Source organism: Cetorhinus maximus, chromosome 2 (genome assembly GCF_964194155.1).
Source record: "Cetorhinus maximus chromosome 2, sCetMax3.hap1.1, whole genome shotgun sequence".
In the NCBI taxonomy this organism is placed as follows: domain Eukaryota; kingdom Metazoa; phylum Chordata; class Chondrichthyes; order Lamniformes; family Cetorhinidae; genus Cetorhinus; species Cetorhinus maximus.
In genome coordinates, this window is record NC_135880.1 from 185,084,349 (window position 1) to 185,106,783 (window position 22,435).

Sequence of the window (22,435 nt, forward strand, 5' to 3'; positions counted from 1 at the left end):
AATCCTTCCACATAAATTAGTGCCATTGGCAAAATTACCGGCCATGCTCACAGCACCACTCTTCAGGTCATTAATTAAGGCCCCAAAGTGTAGTGGACCTTACAGCAATCTCTAGGAGACACAACACTGCACTCAAGATAAGAAACAGCCTTTCATTGTAATGTTTAGGCCACAGGACGGTAGCCAGTTCCTAATTCCCCCATCACTTCTTTACTGATACCACAAAATTCCATTATACAAACAGAAAGTGCTGAAAAACTCGGAAGGTCTGGCAGCATCTGTATAGCTTCTTCTTACTCTGAGACAGGCTGTAGTCCCAGCAGTGCCATAGTTTGAACCTGGGGCTGTTGGGACTCCACAGTGGCTGCAGCTTTCGAAGATAGGACTTTCCTCCTCAGGTGAGGTGGAAGCCTCACCCTTACCCTGAACGTTAAATCGCCAAGGACAGCCAATGTCGGTGGGGATGCATTGCCCACTGACTGTATGGTTGTTGGGACAAGAAACCCTGCTTTCTGATAAAACCTGCCCCAAGTGTCCAAAACTCCATCCATCTCCACCTTGAATATACTTAACAACTGAGCAGTCCCTCTGAGGCAGAGAATTTCAAGACTAAAAACTCAGAGTGAAGAAATTTTTTCTCATGATTGTCTTAGATGATTGACCGTTTGTCCTGAGACTATGCATCCTAGTTCTGAGCTCCCTGGTCAGGAGAAACCAGCTGCCAACAGCTACTCTGTCGAGCCCTTTGAGAATCTTATATATTTCAATGAGATCACCTCTCATCCTTTTGAACTCCAGGGAGTATAGGCCCATTCTACTGAGCCTCTCATAATAGAACAATCAACTCATCTCGGGGAACACATTAATGAACTGCACCAACTCCAAAGCAAGTATGTGCTCTCTTAAATGATGAGACTTAAATTGTTCAGAGTAATCCAGGTGTGGTCCCAGCAAATCCTGTGCAATTGTAGCAAGACCTGCTTAACTTGTGTACTCCAATACCCTTGCAATGAAGGCAAGAGATCAACTGTCTTCCCGATTGCATGCTAACTTTCTATTTTCTTGTGCAAAGGTACCCAAATGTCTCTGAACATCAGGATTTTCCCGATGACTAACTGGCCTGTAGTTCCCTGCTTTCTCCGTCCTCTGTTCTTGAGCAGTAGTGTCACACTTGCCACCTTCTAATCCAAAGGACCATTTTAGAATAAAGACAAGTTGGAAGATCACAACCAGTGCCTCCACTATGTCTGCAGCCACCTCTTTTAGGACCCTAGTGTGTAAGATATTAATCCCATTGAAATTGTTGACTTTTTAGTCCCATTAGTTTCTATCTTATTCTTCTCTGGTCTAGTGTTAAACCAGTGGTGAACTTCAACAAGACCCAAACAACACTGATGCACAGGGACCCAGAAGATAATCCCCACCACCTCCCTCACTCTTTCCCGATGTAAGTTCACCAAGCAGAAGCTGCTGTGCTACCCACATGGTTTGGGCCACCTCCTGCCATGGGTAAAATAGTGGCAGGGGTGGGATGAGGCACTTAAGTGGCCATTAATTGACCACTTAAGAGCCTCAAAAGTCCCAAGGGCGGACAGGCCACCCAACACCTCCATGGCCTAATCCCTCTCCTACCTGAGCTCCCACCCTAGACGCCTGGTTGGGCACAGAGCCCCATTTCCCAATGCTAATTGGCTGCTTTCCTGCTGGGCAGCCGCTAATCTGTTGGCTGACGCTGGATTCGCCAGGCTGAGACAGCAGGGTGGAGTGAGTGGACCACATACTCCCTGTTCCACCTCCCTTACCCCAGCAGAAACCATAAAATCCAGCTGTAAACATCTTGAATCACCAGGGACAGAATGTTCCGGTTTCCCACTGGTGGGTATCAAAGTACAGGAGAACCGTAAAATGCAGTGCATGGCCTGATACTGTCTACCCGTCCGCCCCCAAACCATCTCCCAGATGTATCAAGATGTTTACAGCTGGATTTTATGGTTTCTGCTGGGGTGAGGGAGGTGGAACAGGGAGTATGTGGTCCACTCACTCCACCCTGCTGTCTCAGCCTGGCGGAATCCAGCGTCAGCCAACAGATTAGCGGCTGCCCAGCAGGAAGGCAGCCAATTAGCGTTGGGAAATGGGGCTCTGTGCCCAACCAGGCGTCTAGGGTGGGAGCTCAGGTAGGAGAGGGATTAGCCATGAAGTTGATCATGGCTACCAAGTTAAAGGTCCCCTGCCCTCTTATTCTCTCCTTATTTGTTACATCAACCTAACAACAGTGAAGAAATAAAATCTACCAGCATCTAAACACTGCCACCTTCAGCAGCTGACTCTGCTGCTCCATGCAGCCATGGTCTCGTTTGCAGCAATATTTCCATCGCCCTATTGCCGCCACCTCTTTTTTTGGCATAAATCACTACCAATGTTTTTCCCATGTGACTAGCAATAAATGCAGAGTCACGGTCAGTTACCTCATCAATGTGAGGTTATCCACTTTGGGAGGAGGAACAGATGTGCAAAGTATTTCTTATATCGTGAGAGATTAGAAAGTGTAGATGGTACAAAGGGACCTGGGTGTCCTTGTCCATAAGTCACTGAAAGTTAACATACAGTGGTTGTACAGTCAAAGGTGCTTGAGTCATTGGCATGTTAAAGTAATATACCTGCACGGTTTGCCCCCTCAGTTCTGATGTGAACAATCTGTTACTACAGGCTGCTGCTGTCATCAGGACTTTGCTGCTGTGTGGACACGTTTATCAAAATCCATCTGGTTTAAATATTGCAATGAAGTGCAGCAGGTTATTGGGAAGACTGATGGGATGTTAGCCTTTATCACAAGAGGATTTGAGTGCAGGAGTAATGAAGTCTTGCTTCAATTGTATGGAAGCTTGATTATACTGCACCTAGATTACTGTATGCAGTTTTGGCCCCCCTACCTCAGAAAGGATATTACTGCCATAGAGGGGTTGGGGTGGGTCGGGGGGTGCAATGAAGATTCACCAGGCTTGTTCCGGGAATGGCGGGACTGACTTATGAAGAGAGATTGGGGAAACTGGGCCTGTATTCTCTAGAGTTTCGAAGAATGAGAAGTGATCTCAATGAAACCTACAAAATACTTAAAAGGAATAGACAGGGTAGATGCAGGTAAGATGTTTGACCTGGTTGGGGATTCTAGAACCAGAGGACACAATTTCAAAATAAAGAGGGGAGCCACTAAGCACCGAGATGAGGAGAAAGTTCTTTACTTAGATGTTTGTGAATTTTTGGAATTCTCTACCCCAGAGAGCTGTGGAAGCACAGTCATTGAGTATGATTAAGGTAGAGATTGATAGATTTCTGATTAACAATAACGTAAAGAGTTATGGGGATAGTGTGGGTAAAAGGCATTGAAGTGTTCGATCAGCTATGATCGTGTTGAACGGAGGAGCAGGCTTGACGGGCTGAATGGCCTTCTCCTGTTCCTATATTCCCATCAACAAGCTTATTAGCTGCCCTGCCCGAGTTACTGGGGACGTAGGGACTGAGTCTTGCCTGATTTGAGGAATTAGGGACTGAGGCCTGCCTGATTTGAGGGATTAGGGACTGAGGCCTGCCTGATTTGAGGGATTAGGGACTGAGGCCTGCCTGATTTGAGGGTTTAGGGACTGAGGCCTGCCTGATTTGAGAGTTTAGGGACTGAGGCCTGCCTGATTTGGGGGATTAGGGACTGTGGCCTGCCTGATTTGAGGGATTAGGGACTGAGGCCTGCCTGATTTGAAGGTTTAGGGACTGAGGCCTGCCTGGTTTGAGGGATTAGGGACTGAGGCCTGCCTGGTTTGAGGGTTTAGGGACTGTGGCCTGCCTGATTTGAGGGTTTAGGGACTGAGGCCTGCCTGATTTGAGGGTTTAGGGACTGAGTCTCCTCTTCAGCACTGCCTGTAGTCCCAGCAGTGGCTACTTGGCGCTGCTGGGACTGTAGAGTTGTTGGTCATTTGATTGCCTGGTGCTGTCTAAAACAGGACTTCCTTCTCAGATAAGGGCGGAAATCTCACCTTCAAGCAATTCACACTGGTGCCAGTGTTAAATTACTGAAGGGAAGCTATCACAATGCTGGTTAGCTCACCACCCTCTTTTTAACCTGGCAGTCAAGGAACATGTAAAATTCAGCCTATAGACTGCTGAAAAATGCAGTGGTTCAAGAATGCAGCTCACCACTACCTTCTCAAGAGTAATTAGGGATGGACAATAAATGCTGGCCCAGCCAGTGAAGCCCACATCCCGTGAATGAATTAAAAAAAAGCAAACTTCCCACCTGACATCTTAGATTCAAATTGCTCCCTCTAATTCTGTACTGAGGACATGCTGCATTCTGAAGTTACTGTCTTCCTTTTATTCTTGCACCTGAAACACCCAATTATTTGTCCTGTCACCATGAGACTTTCTTAAGATGTCAATGAGGCTGCAGGATTCTCTTGCACATCTATGTTTCTGTTTTAAATCTTACCCCTTATGCATTTGAACCATCCACAATCATGTACCATTCCAGGGTTTTTAAAAAAATTCTTTCACAGGATGTGGGCATTGCTGGCATTTATTACCATCCCTAACTGCCCATGAGAAGGTGGTGATGAGCTGCCTTCTTGAACTGCTGCAGCCCCTGTGGCGTAGATACACCCACAGTGCTGTTAGGAAGGGAGTTCCAGGACTTTGATCCTGCGACAGTGAAGGAACGGCGATATATTTCCAACTCAGGATGGTGAGTGACTTGGAGGGAACTTCCAGGTGGTGGTGTTCCCATGTGTCTGCTGCCCTTGTCCTTCTAGATGGTAGTGGTTGTGGATTTGGAAGGTGCTGTTGAAGGAGCCTTGGTGAATTCCTGCAGTGCATCTTGTAGATGGTACACACTGCTGCGACTGTGCGTTGGTGGTAGAAGGGAGTGCATGTTTGTGGATGTGGTGCCAATCAAGCGGGGCTGCTTTGTCCTGGATGGTGTCGAGCTTCTTCGGTGTTATGGGAGCTGCACTCATCCAGGCAAGTGGGGAGTATTCCATCACACTCCTGACTTGTGCCTTGTAGATGGTGGACAAGATTTGGGAGTTAGGAGGTAAGTTACTTGCTGCAGGATTCTTAGCCTCTGACCTGCTCTTGTAGCTATAACATTCACATGATTGGTGCAGTCCATGGTCAGCGATAAGCCCATAATTTTGATAGTCCCACTGAGCGCAGTATCAAAAAAACCAACAACTTGCAAATACATAGTGCATTGAACAACTAGAAAACTTCCAAGTCAGAAGTGTTATCAGTCCAAATGTGATGCATTAAAAGGTTTTACAACAAGTAGCCAAAATCTTTAAAGGGAGACTTAAAGGCAAAGAGAGGAGAGGAGAGAGGTTTCCAGAATGAAATCCAGACCTTACAGCTTAAGCAATTGAAGGCACGGCTGATAATGGTGGAGTGATGAATGACATCATGCCCAAAAGGACAAGAATTACAGGAGATCAGAGATTTTGGAGGACTATAGGGACACAGGACTTAGGACCGGGAATAGGCCATTTAGCCCTTCGAGCCTGGTCAATCATTCAATAAGATCATGGTCTTAGTTCCACTTTCCTGTCTGCCCCCCATAAACCTTGAATCCCTTGTCTAACAAAAATCTGTCTAACTCAGCCTTGAATAAATTTAAAGTCCCAGCCTCTACTGCTCTCTGGGGAAGCGAATTCCACAGACTAACAGCTCTCTGAGAGAAAAAAATCTCCTTATCTCTGTCTTAAAAGGGAGATCTCTTATTTTTAAACTACTAGGTTTAGTCTCCCCATCAAGGGGAAACTTCCTCCCAGTATCCACCCTATCAAGTCCCCTCAACATCTTATATGTTTCATTAACATCACCTTTCATTCTTCTAAATTCCAATGTGTATAGGCCCAACCTGTTCAACCTTTCTTCATAAGACAACCCCTTCACCCAGGAGTGCGCCAAGTGAACCTTCTCTGAACTGCTTCAAAAGCAATTGTATACTTTTTCAAATAAGACGACCAAAACTATACAGAGTATTCCAGATGTGATCCCATCAAGGCTGTGCACAGCTGCAATTAAACTTCCCTGCTATTAAATTTTTCCTCATCTCCATTCTAAAAGGGAGACCCCTAATTTTAAAACAGTGGCCCCTGATTCTGGACTCACCCACAAGAGGAAACATCGTTTCCACATCCACCTTATCAATACCGTTCAGGATCTTGTATACTTCAATCAAGTCACCCCTCACTCTTCTAAACTCCAGTGGAAACAAGCCCAGACTATCCAACGTTTCCTCATAAGACAACCCACTCATTCCAGGTATTAATCCAGTAAACCTCCTCTGAACCACCTCCAACACATTTACATCCTTCCTTAAATAAGGAGACCAAAACTGCGCACACTATTCGAGATGCAGTCTCACCGATGCCCTGTATAACTGAAGCATAACATCCTTACTTCCCATTCATCCTACACCACAGCCTTTTCTGCAAGGGCTGAAAATTAGTAAATTTGTTTTATCACACAAAGTCTACCTTATTCACTGTCTCTAATTTGATTTCAGGAACAGGAAATTCAAATCAATGCATTGGTCCAAATGTTCTAATCAGAACCATTATATCTGATGCTGCTTGATCAGAAAACTGTGCACTTACCTGGTTAGGTTTAAATGGCTCTGACTTCCAATCCTGGAGACTCCCTCAGCGCAGGAATCCATGCAGAGATCGGCAAAGAGAAGCAGCACAAAAGACAGGCCCCTTTTTTATAGCTGCAGCCTGTGAAGTTTAAAGGTCCAATCAGTGAATGATTTAGTGGAAAAACGAGTGAAAGGGTAGGTGAGTTAATGGTAGGGGCATAGACGGTAGCTGAGCAGGTAGGTAATTGTTTATTAGGGTGGTAGTTAGGTACTTATGGAGTAATCGAGCGGTCAGCATAGTCAGAGCAGGTCAGAGGGGGTAGTCAGATGGCCGGGCGTAGTCGGATCAGGTCAACCAGGCAATCGGGAGTCGTGTGGGGTGGGGGTTGTGGGGGCATCAGTTGGGGAGTTACCCAGGTGTTAGACGACATTTTAATTTGTCTAACATTTCCTGGGTAACTATCCAGGTAAGAAGCATAGAACCATCCAAATTCTCTAGCTCAGAGTTAATGATGCTGGCGAAGGGTCCTGGGGAGCAGGGGAATTGCCCACCAGAAGTTTAAACCTCCTGGGAAATTCCCACATGGGTTCATGCGCCAGGCCCTGATGTGCATCTTCAATCTTACGTCCAGCCTCTGATGACCCAGAGAGTAGAAAATTTGGCCTGACTCAGACTCAGACTCGGACTCGGACTCAGACTCAGACTCAGACTCAGACTCAGACTCAGACTCGGAGTCAGACTCAGACTCAGACTCAGACTCGGACTCGGACTCGGACTCAGACTCAGACTCAGACTCAGACTCAGACTCAGACTCAGACTCAGACTCGGAGTCAGACTCAGACTCAGACTCAGACTCAGAGTCAGACTCAGACTCAGACTCGGAGTCAGACTCAGACTCAGACTCAGACTCAGACTCAGACTCGGAGTCAGACTCAGACTCAGACTCGGAGTCAGACTCAGACTCAGACTCAGACTCAGAGTCAGACTCAGACTCAGACTCAGAGTCAGACTCAGACTCAGACTCAGACTCAGACTTGGAGTCAGACTCAGACTCAGACTCGGAGTCAGACTCAGACTCAGACTCAGACTCGGAGTCAGACTCAGACTCAGACACAGACTCAGACTCAGAGTCAGACTCAGACTCAGACACAGACTCAGACTCAGACACAGACACAGACTCAGACTCAGACACAGACTCAGACTCAGACTCAGACTCGGAGTCAGACTCAGACTCAGACTCGGAGTCAGACTCAGACTCGGACTCAGACTCAGACTCGGTGTCAGACTCGGAGTCAGACTCAGACACAGACTCAGACTCAGACTCAGACTCGGAGTCAGACTCAGACTCGGAGTCAGACTCAGACACAGACTCAGACTCAGACACAGACACAGAGTCAGACTCAGACTCAGACTCAGACTCAGACTCGGAGTCAGACTCAGACACAGACTCAGACTCAGACACAGACACAGAGCCAGACTCAGACTCAGACTCAGACTCGGAGTCAGACTCAGACTCAGACTCGGACTCAGACTCAGACTCAGACTCGGAGTCAGATTCAGACTCAGACACAGACTCAGACTCAGACTCAGAGTCAGACTCAGACTCAGACACAGACTCAGACACAGACTCAGACTCAGACTCAGACTCGGAGTCAGACTCAGACACAGACTCAGACACAGACTCAGACTCAGACTCAGACTCAGACACAGACTCAGACACAGACTCAGACACAGACTCAGACTCAGACACAGACTCAGACTCAGACACAGACTCAGACTCAGACACAGACTCAGACTCAGACTCAGACTCAGACTCGGAGTCAGACTCAGACTCGGAGTCAGGCTCAGACTCAGACTCGGAGTCAGACTCAGACTCAGACTCAGACACAGACTCAGACTCAGACTCAGACTCGGAGTCAGACTCAGACTCAGTCTCAGACTCGGAGTCAGACTCAGACTCAGACTCAGACTCGGAGTCAGACTCAGACTCAGACTCAGACTCAGATTCGGAGTCAGACTCAGACTCGGAGTCAGACTCAGACTCGGACTCAGACTCGGACTCAGACTCGGACTCAGACTCAGACTCGGAGTCAGACTCAGACTCAGACTCAGACTCGGAGTCAGACTCAGACTCAGACTCAGACTCAGAGTCAGACTCAGACTCAGACTCGGAGTCAGACTCAGACTCAGACTCAGACTCAGAGTCAGACTCAAACTCAGACGGAGTCAGACTCAGACTCAGACTCGGAGTCAGACTCAGACTCAGACTCAGAGTCAGACTCAGACTCAGACTCGGAGTCAGACTCAGACTCAGACTCAGACTCAGAGTCAGACTCAGACTCAGACTCGGAGACAGACTCAGATTCAGACTCAGACTCAGACTCAGACTCGGAGTCAGACTCAGACTCAGACTCAGACTCAGACTCAGAGTCAGACTCAGACTCAGACTCGGAGTCAGACTCAGACTCAGACACAGACTCAGACTCAGACTCAGAGTCAGACTCAGACTCAGACACAGACTCAGACACAGACTCAGACTCAGACACAGACTCAGACTCAGACACAGACTCAGACTCAGACACAGACTCAGACTCAGACACAGACTCAGACACAGACTCAGACTCAGACTCAGACTCAGACTCGGAGTCAGACTCAGACTCGGAGTCAGACTCAGACTCAGACTCGGAGTCAGACTCAGACTCAGACTCAGACACAGACTCAGACTCAGACTCGGAGTCAGACTCAGACTCAGACTCAGACTCGGAGTCAGACTCAGACTCAGACTCAGACTCAGACTCGGAGTCAGACTCAGACTCAGACTCAGACTCGGACTCAGACTCAGACTCGGAGTCAGACTCAGACTCAGACTCGGAGTCAGACTCAGACTCGGACTCAGACTCAGACTCGGAGTCAGACTCAGACTCAGACTCAGACTCGGAGTCAGACTCAGACTCAGACTCAGACTCGGAGTCAGACTCAGACTCAGACTCAGAGTCAGACTCAGACTCAGACTCGGAGTCAGACTCAGACTCAGACTCAGAGTCAGACTCAAACTCAGATGGAGTCAGACTCAGACTCAGACTCGGAGTCAGACTCAGACTCAGAGTCAGACTCAGACTCAGACTCGGAGTCAGACTCAGACTCAGACTCAGACTCAGACTCGGAGTCAGACTCAGACTCAGACTCAGACTCAGACTCAGACTCAGAGTCAGACTCAGACTCGGAGTCAGACTCAGACTCAGACTCAGACTCAGAGTCAGACTCAAACTCAGACGGAGTCAGACTCAGACTCAGACTCAGAGTCAGACTCAGACTCAGACTCAGAGTCAGACTCAGACTCAGACTCGGAGTCAGACTCAAACTCAGACGGAGTCAGACTCAGACTCGGAGTCAGACTCAGACTCAGACTCAGACTCAGACTCAGAGTCAGACTCAGACTCAGAGTCAGACTCAGAGTCAGACTCAGACTCAGAGTCAGACTCAGACTCAGACTCAGAGTCAGACTCAGACTCAGACTCAGACTCGGTGTCAGACTCGGAGTCAGACTCAGACTCGGAGTCAGATTCAGACTCAGAGTCAGACTCAGACTCAGACTCGGAGTCAGACTCAGACTCAGACTCAGACTCAGACTCAGACTCAGAGTCAGAGTCAGACTCAGACTCAGACTCAGACTCAGAGTCAGAATGCTTTTTCAGTGCTGGAACCCAGATTTTCAATGTAGAAGCACTCGGCCCACTGATGATTTATTGACCTTGGCATTTCACCTTTCTATGCTAAGGAAATCTGAAATTCCCTTTTGTGGATTCTCATTAGGTGATGTAATCACTTGCCTTTAATTCAAGACAGCATTATTAAGTTACAAAACATACATTTAACAAGGAAATCCACAGATCTGTTCCTAATTCTTTGTTCCACAAATTTTACCTTAGATCCTCTAACACCACCAGAGGTATCTTTCAATCAGCCCACTGGGTTTTACTTAGAAGGAGAAACAGTCATTATGACATGCCAGGTGAGCTAAGGATATCGGGGTAAAATCTACTTTTACAGAGAGAATCAGCTTCTGAGCTCTTACCAGCTCTTCACAAAGGACAATATTGGAAGATTTCTGGTTAGAACTGCAAACCAAGGAGGACGCTACCAATGCAAATATGGAACCTATGCTAAAACAAGGTGGTTAGAATCACACTTCAGCAAGTCTGTGACAGTCACTATAGTGTGTGAGTGAAGGGGAAAATAGATTATTAATATATCTATTCAAGGTTCTTTACATTTTCCAAAAAAAAATCACACTTATTTTACCATGACAATGGTTAACATTCCCAGGGAGAATCGCTGAACTCAGTTCTTGACAAGGTCCCTGTAACAATGGGCCCTGAACATACAGACTAAGCTTTACTACGAACAAACACATGTGACTCCTAGTGGTAGGTTTGGGCCAACCAGCTATTTTGCACTGAAGAAGGATCATATAGACTCGAAACGTTAACTCTCTTTCTCTCTCCACAGATACTGTCAGACCTGCTGAGTTTTTCCAGCATTTTCTGTTTTTGTTTCAGCTGCTTTACACTCTGTCCATTAACTTTGATGAAGTTTAAACTGGGCAGAATGTTGGCTTGTTGACCATTTGATCCCACCCTATTTCCCACCAGCGATGCAGGTTACAATTGTCTGAGTTAACTCAGGAGTGAGAAGATGCTACATTCCAGAGGTGAGGTTCCCCTTCCATATTTAGACTAAGACACTGGGGAAGGGACAAAATCAGCAGAAAAAGATCTTTATATCTAAATTCTTGTGATGTGATATTATTACGCGTTTATGTTCCTTGATTCCCAATTTTATCCCTTACATTTCTGAAACAGGAGGGTGAAATTTTTAAGGTCACAATGGCAGCATTTTGCCAGTGTTTTAACTCCACTGAGCGTAGTGTCATCTCATGAGACACAACTCACCCTGTCATATTACAAATGTCCCTGTCAGGTAAACTAAGCTGCATGAGACAATTTTCAAATGATCCAATTGTGCAAAATGGAGTCGTAGAAATAGTTCAATTAATTATGATTTTCCTCATGTACATCATCACCTTCTCATAGGCAAATTAGCAACAAATAGCGGCTTTTGCAATGCTAGACATATGCAAAATATGAGGCAGAATTTAACTCTGTCCCATGGATGGATTTGCAGGAGAGGAGGTGTGTAAAATTCCCTTGGTAACCTTCCTGCTGCCCTTCCGCCCGTCGCTGACCTGTCCACAACCTTAGAAGGAGCGAGCGAGGCCTGGAGCATTCAGGCCTCCTTCATCCTAATTGAGGCCGTAAAGTGGCAAATTAATAGCTACTTAAGGGCTGCTTCCTGAGACTGGCAGAAGGAGTGCTGGGACAGGAAGAGGGGTGCCTCCCTCAAGGACCTCCTTTCCACATCAGATGCCCCCCACCCCCACCACAACCCCACCAGGTCAGCCCCCCGTGAGTGGTCCCTCCCTACTGGTCTCTCCATCAAGACCTTGATCAACCTCTTCCCACCTGCCATGGGCATCACCGCCCTCCTCGCTGTGAAACCCCTTGCACTCACCTGGTTCTGGACTATGGGACTACAATTTGGAGACTGCTTGTAGGCCCAGCCCCAGCTTCTGCCTGTAGGCCCAGCCCCGGCTACTGCTTGTAGGCCAGTCCCAGCTACTGCCTGTAGGCCCAGTCCCAGCTACTGCCTGTAGGCCCAGTCCCAGCTACTGCCTGTAGGCCCAGCCCCAGCTACTTCCTGTAGGCCCAGCCCCAGCTACTGCCTGTAGGCCCAGCCCCAGCTACTGCCTGTAGGCCCAGCCCCAGCTACTGCCTGTAGGCCCAGTCCCAGCTACTGCCTGTAGGCCCAGCCCCAGCTACTGCCTGTAGGCCCAGCCCCGGTTACTGCCTGTAGGCCCAGTCCCGGTTACTGCCTGTAGGCCCAGCCCCGGTTACTGCCTGTAGGCCCAGTCCCAGCTACTGCTTGTGCTGATGCTGCTGAGACTATAGAGGTTGATTTATGAGGGGCAGAAATTCCCTCTCCTGCCATTTAATGCTCCTTGGGAAACCCTGCCATCTGAAAAATCCTGCCACGTTATTAAAATTCTCACCCAGTAACATTTCAATCCTCTATTTGAAATGTGAATCCTCACAGGTCAGTGGAGAAATTCACTCTTTTAAATGAATTTGAGGCGCAGTTACATTAGCAAAAATTGCCTTTTCTCATCAAGCTATTGCACTTGTTTCATTGGTATTCCAGAGATCAATTTCTGCATCATAACTTGATTTTGTTATTAAAACCATGGCTCGCTTACTTTTAGTTGTGCCTCTGTTTGATTCCACCACTGAAATTGCTAATTCTCCTTTTGTTTAGTCTTAGTCCCAGTTGGAACTAACACCTCCCTATATTGTATAACCATGATTTAATTACCAACCTGCTAGCAGGCATGAAAATCTACAGTTCAATCCCTTGTTTTTGTTTCAAATTTTTAAAACAGTTCCACTAACAGTGCCAGAGATATCACTGGATCAATGGATTGGGGTGTATTTAAGAGGAGCGACCATCAAAATTACCTGCACTGTGAAGAGACAATACAACAGCACTATCTATTTTTACAGAAATAATCAACTGCTAAACTCTCGTCAACTATTTACAAAGGACACCATTGGAACATTCACGGTTATCAATGCAAACCAAGGAGGACAGTATCAATGCAAATATAAAACGGTTGTAAATAGAAGGAGGCTCAGGTCCCAGCTCAGTGAGCCTGTCACAGTCACTATAGCAGGTGAGAGATCAACATAGAGATGTCTGGATGACACTCTGGTTTCTTTTTTAAAAGACACCTTTATTTTAATGTACACGGAATTTGTGCTCAGCCATGGTCTCTATGAAAATAAGAGTGCAGCATAAGAATATAAGAAATAGGAGTAGATCATTCAGCCCTTCCAGTCCCTTCCACCATTCAATGGGATCATAGCTGATGATCTACTTCGACACCATTTCCCTGCCCAATCCCCATATCCCTGGATGTTTTTAATCTATAGAAATCTATTGATCTCAGTCTTGAACATACTCATTGGCTGGGATTTGCCATGCCCGCTGGTGTTGGTGGCATGACCGGACAATATGGCAAGAAGGCCAAAAATCAGCTTCACGACGTCTTGAAACTTGATCGTCCGTCCAGCCCATCGATGGTGAGCCACACTCCCCATCATCGAACGTCAGGGGCCTCACTGTGATCCATCAGAATATTGTCCATCCCCATCAGTGGGAAGACATGTGGTATAACACATCTTGACAGTTATGACGTGCAGAAGTCGGGACCTACTGCCAGGGCCTTGCTCACATTGCGGACATCCGAGGGGCAGAAGATGCTGGAGCCCAACAGCTACCGGACCCTGGAGGAACGTCCATGGCTGGGTGGATTCTCATGGACATGGCTCTGCTGCAAAGCAGCTCACAGCAGTTGGAAAGTCACCATTGATGCTCACAACTGATGATGGTCAAGGGGGTGGGAGAGGAAGGTCTAAGATCGACTGGGAGAGGAAGAAGTGTTGGGCGGTGAGGTTGGGAGGGAGGGATGGAGTACAAGGGGAAGAGGGGGTAACTAGGGCAGTAGGTGTAAGGGGGGGTGGAAGGCGTATAGGAAGGAGTTCGAAGGGGGGAAGGAGTGTGGAGAGGGGAAGGATTCCGCGGGAGGAACAAGTGCAGAGAGGAGGAATGAGGGCAGAGAGTGGAGGGAGTCAGGGAGGAGGAATGAGGGCAGAGAGTGGAGGGAGTCAGGGAGGAGGAATGAGGGCAGAGAAAGGAGGGAGCCTGGGGGGAGGAAGGAGTGCGGAGAGTGGAGGGAGCCTGAGGGGGAGGAAGGAGTGCGGAGAGGGGAGGAAATCCGGGGTGAAGGAGGAATGCGGAGAGGGGAGGGAATAAGGGTGGAGGAAGGAGTCGGGAGGGGGGAAGGTGATGGAAGAAGTAAGGGAGTCAGGAAGGGGGTGGGACTAAAGGTAGGGGGAATGAAAGAGTTCCGGGGGGGGTGAGGGTTCCTGAGGGAGGAGGGGGTTCGGTGGGGGAGGGGTTCTGGATAGGGGAAGGGGTTCCGGGGGGTGCGGGAGAAGGGGTTCCGGCAGGGGGGGAATGGGTTCCGGAGGGGGGAAGGGGTCCGGGGAGGGGAGGGTTCCAGGGCGTAGGGGTCTGGAGGCAGCAAGGGATTCAGTTGGGAAACTAGGAGTTCTGGGGCAGGAGGGTCCAGAAGGGGGAAGGGGTCCGAAGTGAGGGATGTCCAGATGAATGTGTAGGGGAGGGGTCTGATGGGCCCATGACTGCCTCCTGGGGGGCGAACTGAGGCTGGGTGTGGAATGAGGGAATGGTGAGGATGACTGAGGGCAGAGTGAGGTAGGAGGGTGGGAGTGCGAGGGTTCAATGCTAGCGGTAGAAGGGACGGTGAGGGTGTTTGGTGGGGATTCGAAGGCAGACACGGACCCTGGGGGTGGGAGGGAGGGGGTTGGGGAGGTGAATGCGGATTGGGCCGGGATTTTCAGGAAGGAAGGGAACGTACATGTTCACCTGGACATCCCCAAAAATGTTGTGATGGTAGGTCATTGGGGTGGGGAGGTGGGGGGGGTGGGCGGAGATGGTGGAGGTGTCAGTGGGTCAACAGAAAAGAAAAGAACAGAAAAGACGGGGACTGTGGGGAAAAGCGAATCCAGACCGTGCTGTCCAAATCGAAAGTGAAACGAGAGTCGTGGTGGGCGAGATCAGGTGCTGCATGGGAGTGTGGTCAGTGGGTGGGTGGAGATGCAGGTCAGCCCAGATGGACAACTGAAAGTGAACCCCAGCAGGTAGCATGGAAAATACTCGGGACAGTTAGATAAGTGTGATGGATGACGGTTCCGTATACATGGGAGAGTGTTTGCACAGGGTTCAGAAAGGCCCTGTCACACACACACACTTCTCCCTCTAGAATCACTCATTGGTCAGCTGCTCCCTCTGTGATGTCAGAGGATGAGGTTGAGGGGTTCAGAGGCAAAGGGGACTCGGAGGGAGAGGACAGCCTCTGAGATTCCTGAGTGCATGACCCAGGGGTGTCCAGCTGCTGCTCTTCCTCCCTTCGGGTTCCTGGGAACCCCAACCTGACTCCTTGATGGGAAGGAGCACCTGGAGGGACATTGAGGTGCCCTGTTTCCCTCTCGTGTTGCCACTGTGGGAACTCACCCATGGCTCCTGCAATGAAGTGCAGGTCTGCACACATTCCCGCATTCTCCTGGACTAGGGACCCCATGGTGTCCACCATCCTCCCCATGGAGAGCTCCATACACGCACATGTAGACACCACTTCATTAGAGAGCAGGTGGACACACACCTCCAACTCTCGTGCCACTCTGCTAAGGGCTTCCAACAGCTCTGTGTGATGTTCCCACGCCTTCTGCTGACTCTCCAGGATGAGTTGGGAGGCCAAATCCAGAATCTCGTCATCTGACTCAGACTTCACTGATGCCTGATCCCCTTCAGTCCTCCGAGTGCCGGGGAGCTCGCACAAACCTGTCTCCTACTTCTGCGGACATGTGTCCATGTGGTGACCACCAGATTGTGAACCCGAGCCTGCTCTAGATCCAAGACCCACCGAGGTGTGTGTGTCTCTGCGCTGGTGCAGGGTGTGGGTAAGCGCTGTGATGGGTCTTCCAGGCTGCTTATTTCCAGCTCTTCAATGGAGGAGGTGTCCTCTTGGCTGGAGGGGAGGACCTGGATGGAGCCGAGGGACTGACTGGTTGAGGGTGTTGGTCACTTGGCAGAGCTCCCTGTGAACCAAAGTAGAGATAAGTAGTGAATGGCAGCAGAGTCAAAAGCAGGAGAGAGAGCACTCACATTTCTGTTGAGAGAGGGATGATGTGGTGCAGAATCCTCACAAGGGTGTTCGCCACCGACCTCACCATCACCACAGACACGGTTCATGTCCTCACCAGTCAGCGCAATGGCACACTCCTCAAAGTGAGTGAGGGGCCTAATGTGGGCCACTCCACCCCCGGTCTGAGACCTTTCCCTGCTGATATGAGCAGGTTTCTCCTGTATGAGAACAGATGGAGAGAGTGTGAGCAGGACACATGGCACTGCGTGGAATGTTTGTGTGGTGAGTGGAGCCATGGACTGGATGAGGATGTGAGCTCGAGAGGATATGAGCCTGATGGAGATGTGAGGGTGTGTGAGAGAGTTAGTGGTGTTGTCTCTTGAGGTGTGAGATCCCTGTGGATGTGTGATAGGTTTGTGAGTGTGTGAGTTGAGAGTGATGATAAGAGTGAATTACCCTGGCAGAATGGATGAGACCATTCATCTAGCGGCACTGGGTGGCTGTCCTCTTTTGCAGGGCATTGGCTGCCAACGCCTCCCAAACTGGATTAGTGAGGTTGCTGCTCATCCTGTGGTCAGAGCGGGGGTAGAGGACATCACGGCGAGCCTCCACTGTGTCCAAAAGGTGCTCAAGGGGCGCATCGTTAAACCTGGGGGCTGCAGTCTTTTTGCCTTTCAGGGCCATGTCTTCTGTGTAGCAGTCCCGGGCTGGAAGCACTGAGAGGTGTGCGTGCAGCTGGACTTTAAATATGGCAGCCGGTGTGATGAAGCGGTGAGGTGATGGTGAATGAGAGCTCGCCGCCTTGGAAACCGTGTGTTTCCCAGGAAAGCATAATTATTGCAGTGGGTTTGGGACCAAAAGCCCCTTTGCAACCAACAGGTAAAACATTGTTTTACCTGCCCACTACTGCACTTAGTGCAACTCTGGGATGATTCCACCCAATGACTCAGCCTCCACAGCCATCTGGGACAGAGAATTCCAAAGATTCACCAAATTCTGAGTGAAGAAATTCCTGCTAAATGGCCTGCCCCTTATCCTGATCCCATGTTCCCTAGTCCTAGACCCCCAGCCAGGGGAAACAACCTTGGTGTATCTACCCTGTTGAGCCCTGTAAGAATTATTTATTTTTGAATGAGATTAAAGGCCCAATCTATTTAATCTTTCCACATGGGACAATCCCTCCATCCCAGGAATTAGTCTGGTGAACTTTTGTTGCACTCCCTCTTTGGCAAGTATACCTTTCGCTTAAGTAAGGAGACCCAAACTGCACACAATACTCCAGGTACAGTCCCACCAAGGCTCTACATAATTGCAGTAAGACATCTTTATTCCCATATTCAAACCCTCTTGCAGTAAAGTACAACACACCATTTGCCTCCTTAATTATTGCTGTACCTGCATTTTAGCTTTCAGTGTCTCATGAACAAGCACACCCAAGTCCTTTTGAAGTTCAACACTTCCCAGTCTCTCACCATTTAAGAAATACTCTATATTTTTGTTTTTTGTAAACAGCTGGGGTTCAAGCATGGATGCTTGAGGTACCCCACTAGCCTGCCAACCTGAAATTGACCCATTTATTCCTATTCTGTTTTCTGTCTGTTACCCAATTCTCAATCCATACTAGTATATTCTCCCCAATCCCATTTTGTTCACTGACCTCTTGTGTGAGACTTTATCAAAAGCTTTCTGAAACTCTAAATATACCACATTAACCTGTTCCCCCTTATATATTCTACTAGTTGCATCCTTAAAAAAAACTTCAACAGATTTATTAAAAATGATTTGCCTTTTATAAATCCATGTTGACTCTGCCCAATCCTACCATTATTTTCTAAGTGTCCCGTTATCACAGCCTTTGTTACAGATTCTAGCATTTTCCCCACTACTGATGTCAGGCTAACAGGTGTGTAGTTCCCTATTTTCTCTCTGCCTCCATTCATAAATAGGGGTGTTACATTTGCCGTAGTGGGGTTACGTTTACACTCACTAAATATCTAGCAAACCTAAGTAGGTTTAAATTCATGCAGTAACTTTTCAACTGTTGGACTGAAGTAAGGAATGAATTTCAGTTGCATTGAACCAAGTGTCCAACGGTCTGTATTGCATTTAAGTTGATCTTCACTGCTGGTTCCTTTCAAATTGCAGATCTACCAAAACCACATATATCTGTAGATTCTATTCTAGCTTCAATGGGAGGAAAAATCACCTTTAACTGTACAAGTCCCAGGTACCTCCCTGGATTGACATTTTATTTATACAAACTTGGAGATTCAAATTATTTGGAAGCCCAGGCTGCTGCTGCATGGTTCAACTCTGCAACATTCACCATCATGAAGATAAGTCATAGCAATGGAGGAAACTATACCTGTTTGTATAAAATAGATGGGAAGAGAAGACGGCTAACATCAGGGCTGGGCGACCCTGTGCATTTCACTGTAAAAGGTGAGTGAGGTACAATCACTGCATTACTGAAAATGGAATTTTCAGAATATCGGAGCAGGAGTAGGCCAACCTGCCTCTCGAGCCTGTGCTGCCATTCATAGATTTGGAGATGTTGGGACTGAAGCAAAGAAGGTTTAGAGGAGATTTGATCGAGGTATTTAAAATCACAAGGAGTGTGGACAGAGTAAATAGGAGTAAATAGCTTCCTATTGGTGGAAGGATTGAGAAACAGAGGGCATAAGTGTAAGGTAATTGGCAAAAGAAGCAATGACATTTGAGACATTCAAGAGGGAATTGGATTATTATCCAGAAAGGAAGAATGTGCAGGGTTACAGGGAGAAATCGGTGGTGTGACTTAAGTGAATTGCTCCTTTTGTGTTGAAGAATTGTTTGATTCAATTATATACAGTTGATTATACAGTACAAAAAAGGACAGTGGGCCCAATGGGTCTCTGTTGGTTGCTATGATGCACAGTTTGATTCAGAAAAATTGTATTTAGATGAATCATTACTGCTTGTTCCATTTGGTCCACTAAAGTCACTTATAAATGTGTATTCTGTTCTTGCTAATAAGCAATGTCTCCTCATCAACATATCCTTCTATTTCTTTCTCCCTCATTTATTTTTGAATTGTTCTTGGGAGATGATCATCATTGACAAGACAGGCATTTGTTGCTCTTGGGCAGATAGTGGTGAGCCGGCTTTTGGAATCACTGCAGTCCAGGCACTGTCGGTACACACAGACACTCTTAGGGAAGGAGTTCCAGGATTTTGACACAGGGATAATGATGTGGGTGTTTGAAAGGGTGTTTTGATAAATTTAGGCTTGTTTTAATTTAGCTATGCACGGCCTAATTACTGGAACTTAAGTTGCCTTTTTAAACTGAGTTCAACAGAGATATAATAATCAGGCAAAGACTGAGGCCGGGATTTCCAGCCCCGCCTTAGTGGGAGCCGTTGGGGGAGACTCCGCGGCCCAGCCAAAGTCCATTGACTTTTGGTGGGAACGGACGGTGCCAGAAAATCCCATCCTCAGACACTGAGTTAGCAAATAATATCAACGTTTTTTGATTATAAACAAAGTTTAAACAACAATTTAATCAATCAATCAAAAATTTATCAATCAGCTACAGGCTAATTAATCAACTCACTCAAGAACTAAAACTTATCAACTAACAAATGGAAGAAGAATATTGGAAAACTATACCTTATCAATGAAACTCTACCAATATTCAAATAGGTGATCAATCCAAGAGACACAGACAAAAGCCTCAACTCCTCATGCTGACAGAGAGGCCTCACTGCCTCTGAGGAACACTACACTTCCTTCCTGAGATTCTACTGAGAGGGAAGCCATCACTGAACCAGTGCCAGTACTAACCACATTCAAACTCTGCACTGCCAGGAGAACGCTCAACTGCCCCCAAGCTTTGTTGGAAAATGACCTTCGCACTGATAGGGGGACACTCAACTACCCCAAAGATCTAAACCAGTCTTCCCACCCTAGACCGGCATAAAAGATGGTTCCCATAATTTTTTAATGCATCTGAGGAGTCGACCCTAGCCAGTGTTGTTGGAAATGACTAATTAGTCAATAATTTGTTAATAATTGTAAGGGTTAACATCCATTGATTCTAACTAATTGTGCAATCAGATTAAACTTAAAACAATGCGTTGCTTTAAGCAGTGTCTCTTATCTTAATGTCTCTACAAGGATCCTATTCATCCAGGACTCAGGCTCGACAGTCAAGGATAGTGTGTACCTCAGATAGGGGTGGGGGGTGCAGGGGAGAGGGTCTCAAGTACTTACCTTTCTCAACTGTGTCAGGTCTTATAACTTTATCAAAAAATGTTAGTGGAAAGATGCCGAAATAACAAAAACAGACTTCTAATTAATCACTAATTATTAATTACTTATCCTTCAATTACCAAAGTGATTCCAGAATGGCGATCATTCCGTGAATTGTGCCTTGTAGATGGCGGGCAGGCTTTGGGAAGTCAGGAGATGAGTTACTCACCACAGAGTTCCCAGCCCCTAACCTGCACTTTTAGCTATTTAAATGGTTGGTCCAGTTCAGTATTACCTGGAAAAACTCAGCAGGTCTGGCAGCATCGGCGGAGAAGAAAAGAGTCGACGTTTCAAGTCTACATGACCCTTCAACAGAACTGATTTTAATTAGGAGAGGGGTGAAATATAAGCTGGTTTAAGGTGGGGGGCAGGGGGAGAGAAGTTGAGGGTGGGGTGGTTGTAGGGACAAGCAAGCAGTGATAGGAGCAGATAATCAAAAGATGTCACAGACAAAAGGATCAAAGAGGTGTTGAAGGTGGTGATATTATCTAAGAAAAGTGCTAATTAAGAATGGATGGCAGGACACTCAAGGTACAGCTGTAGTGGGGGTGGGGTGGAAAGACTGACAAGGTATTAGTTGTAGATTTAAAAATAATGGAAATAGGTGGGAAAAGAAAAATCTATATAAATTATTGAAAAAAACAAAAGGGAGGGGGAAGAAACGGGGTGGGGATGGGGGGAGCGAGTTTAAGATCTAAAGTTGTTGAATTCAATATTCAGCCCGGAAGGCTGTAAAGTGGGCATGGGGAGGTGCCATAGGTGGGGGTTGAGGAGTAGGGGGTGATGGAGGAGTGGACCAGGGTGTCCTGGAGGGAACGATCCCTATGGAATGCCGCCAGGGGGGGTGAAGGGAAGATGTGTTTAGTGGTGGCGTCATGCTGGAGTTGGCGGAAATGGCGGAGGATGATCCTTTGAATGCGGAGGCTGGTGGGGTGATAAATGAGGACAAGGGGGACCCTATCATGTTTCTGGGAGGGAGGAGAAGGCGTGAGGGCGGATGTGCGGGAGATGGGCCGGACACGGTTGAGGGCCCTGTCAACGACCGTGGGTGGAAAACCTCGGTTAAGGAAGAAGGAGGACATGTCAGAGGAACTGTTTTTGAAGGTAGCGTCATCAGAACAGATGCGACGGAGGCGCAGGAACTGAGAGAATGGGATGGAGTCCTTACAGGAAGCGAGGTGTGAGGAGCTGTAGTCGAGGTAGCCTTGGGAGTCAGTAGGCTTGTAATGGATATTGGTGGACAGTCTATCATCAGAAATTGAGACAGAGAGGTCAAGGAAGGGAAGAGAAGTGTCAGAGATGGACCATGTGAAAATGATGGCGGGGTGAAGATTGGAAGCAAAATTAATCAATTTTTCCAGGTCCCGACGAGAGCATGAAGCAGCACCGAAGTAATCATCGATGTACTGGAGAAAGAGTTGTGGGACTGGAACAAGGAATGTTCCCCATACCCCATAAAGAGACAGGTATAGCTGGAGCCCATGCGGGTACCCATAGCCACACCTTTTATTTGGAGGAAGTGAGAGGAGTTAAAGGAGAAATTGTTCAGTGTGAGAACAAGTTCAGCCAGACGGAGGAGAGTAGTGATGGATGGGGATTGTTGGGGCCTCTGTTCAAGGAAGAAGCTAAGGGCCCTCAGACCATCCTGGCGGGGGATGGAGGTGTAGAGGGATTGGACAT

At 47.6% G+C, this 22,435-nt stretch overlaps 2 protein-coding genes and 1 pseudogene across 2 annotated transcripts in view; 2 read left to right on the top strand and 1 right to left on the bottom strand.

Annotated features, from left to right (window-relative positions):
- Nucleotides 1-2,471: 2,471 nt before the first annotated feature.
- Nucleotides 2,472-2,746, top strand: LOC144671739 (small nucleolar RNA SNORA53; annotated as a pseudogene).
- A 4,382-nt stretch (nucleotides 2,747-7,128) lies between these two features.
- Nucleotides 7,129-10,943, bottom strand: LOC144691519 (uncharacterized). The gene is made up of 6 exons (XM_078559678.1): nucleotides 10,926-10,943; nucleotides 10,128-10,216; nucleotides 9,808-9,918; nucleotides 9,236-9,704; nucleotides 7,930-7,980; nucleotides 7,129-7,584 (listed from the first exon to the last, which is right to left on the bottom strand). The coding sequence occupies exons 1-6, from the start codon at nucleotides 10,941-10,943 to the stop codon at nucleotides 7,129-7,131; spliced, it is 1,194 nt and encodes a 397-aa protein (XP_078415804.1).
- A 346-nt stretch (nucleotides 10,944-11,289) lies between these two features.
- LOC144690839 (immunoglobulin superfamily member 1-like) overlaps nucleotides 11,290-22,435 on the top strand; it is a 57,419-nt gene continuing 46,273 nt past the window's right edge. The window contains exons 1-3 of the mRNA XM_078558684.1: nucleotides 11,290-11,334; nucleotides 13,120-13,410; nucleotides 18,610-18,906. Of these exons, the coding sequence (XP_078414810.1) occupies nucleotides 11,319-11,334; nucleotides 13,120-13,410; nucleotides 18,610-18,906 (604 nt within the window). The 5' untranslated portion in view covers nucleotides 11,290-11,318. The remainder of the gene's footprint in view (nucleotides 11,335-13,119; nucleotides 13,411-18,609; nucleotides 18,907-22,435) is intronic.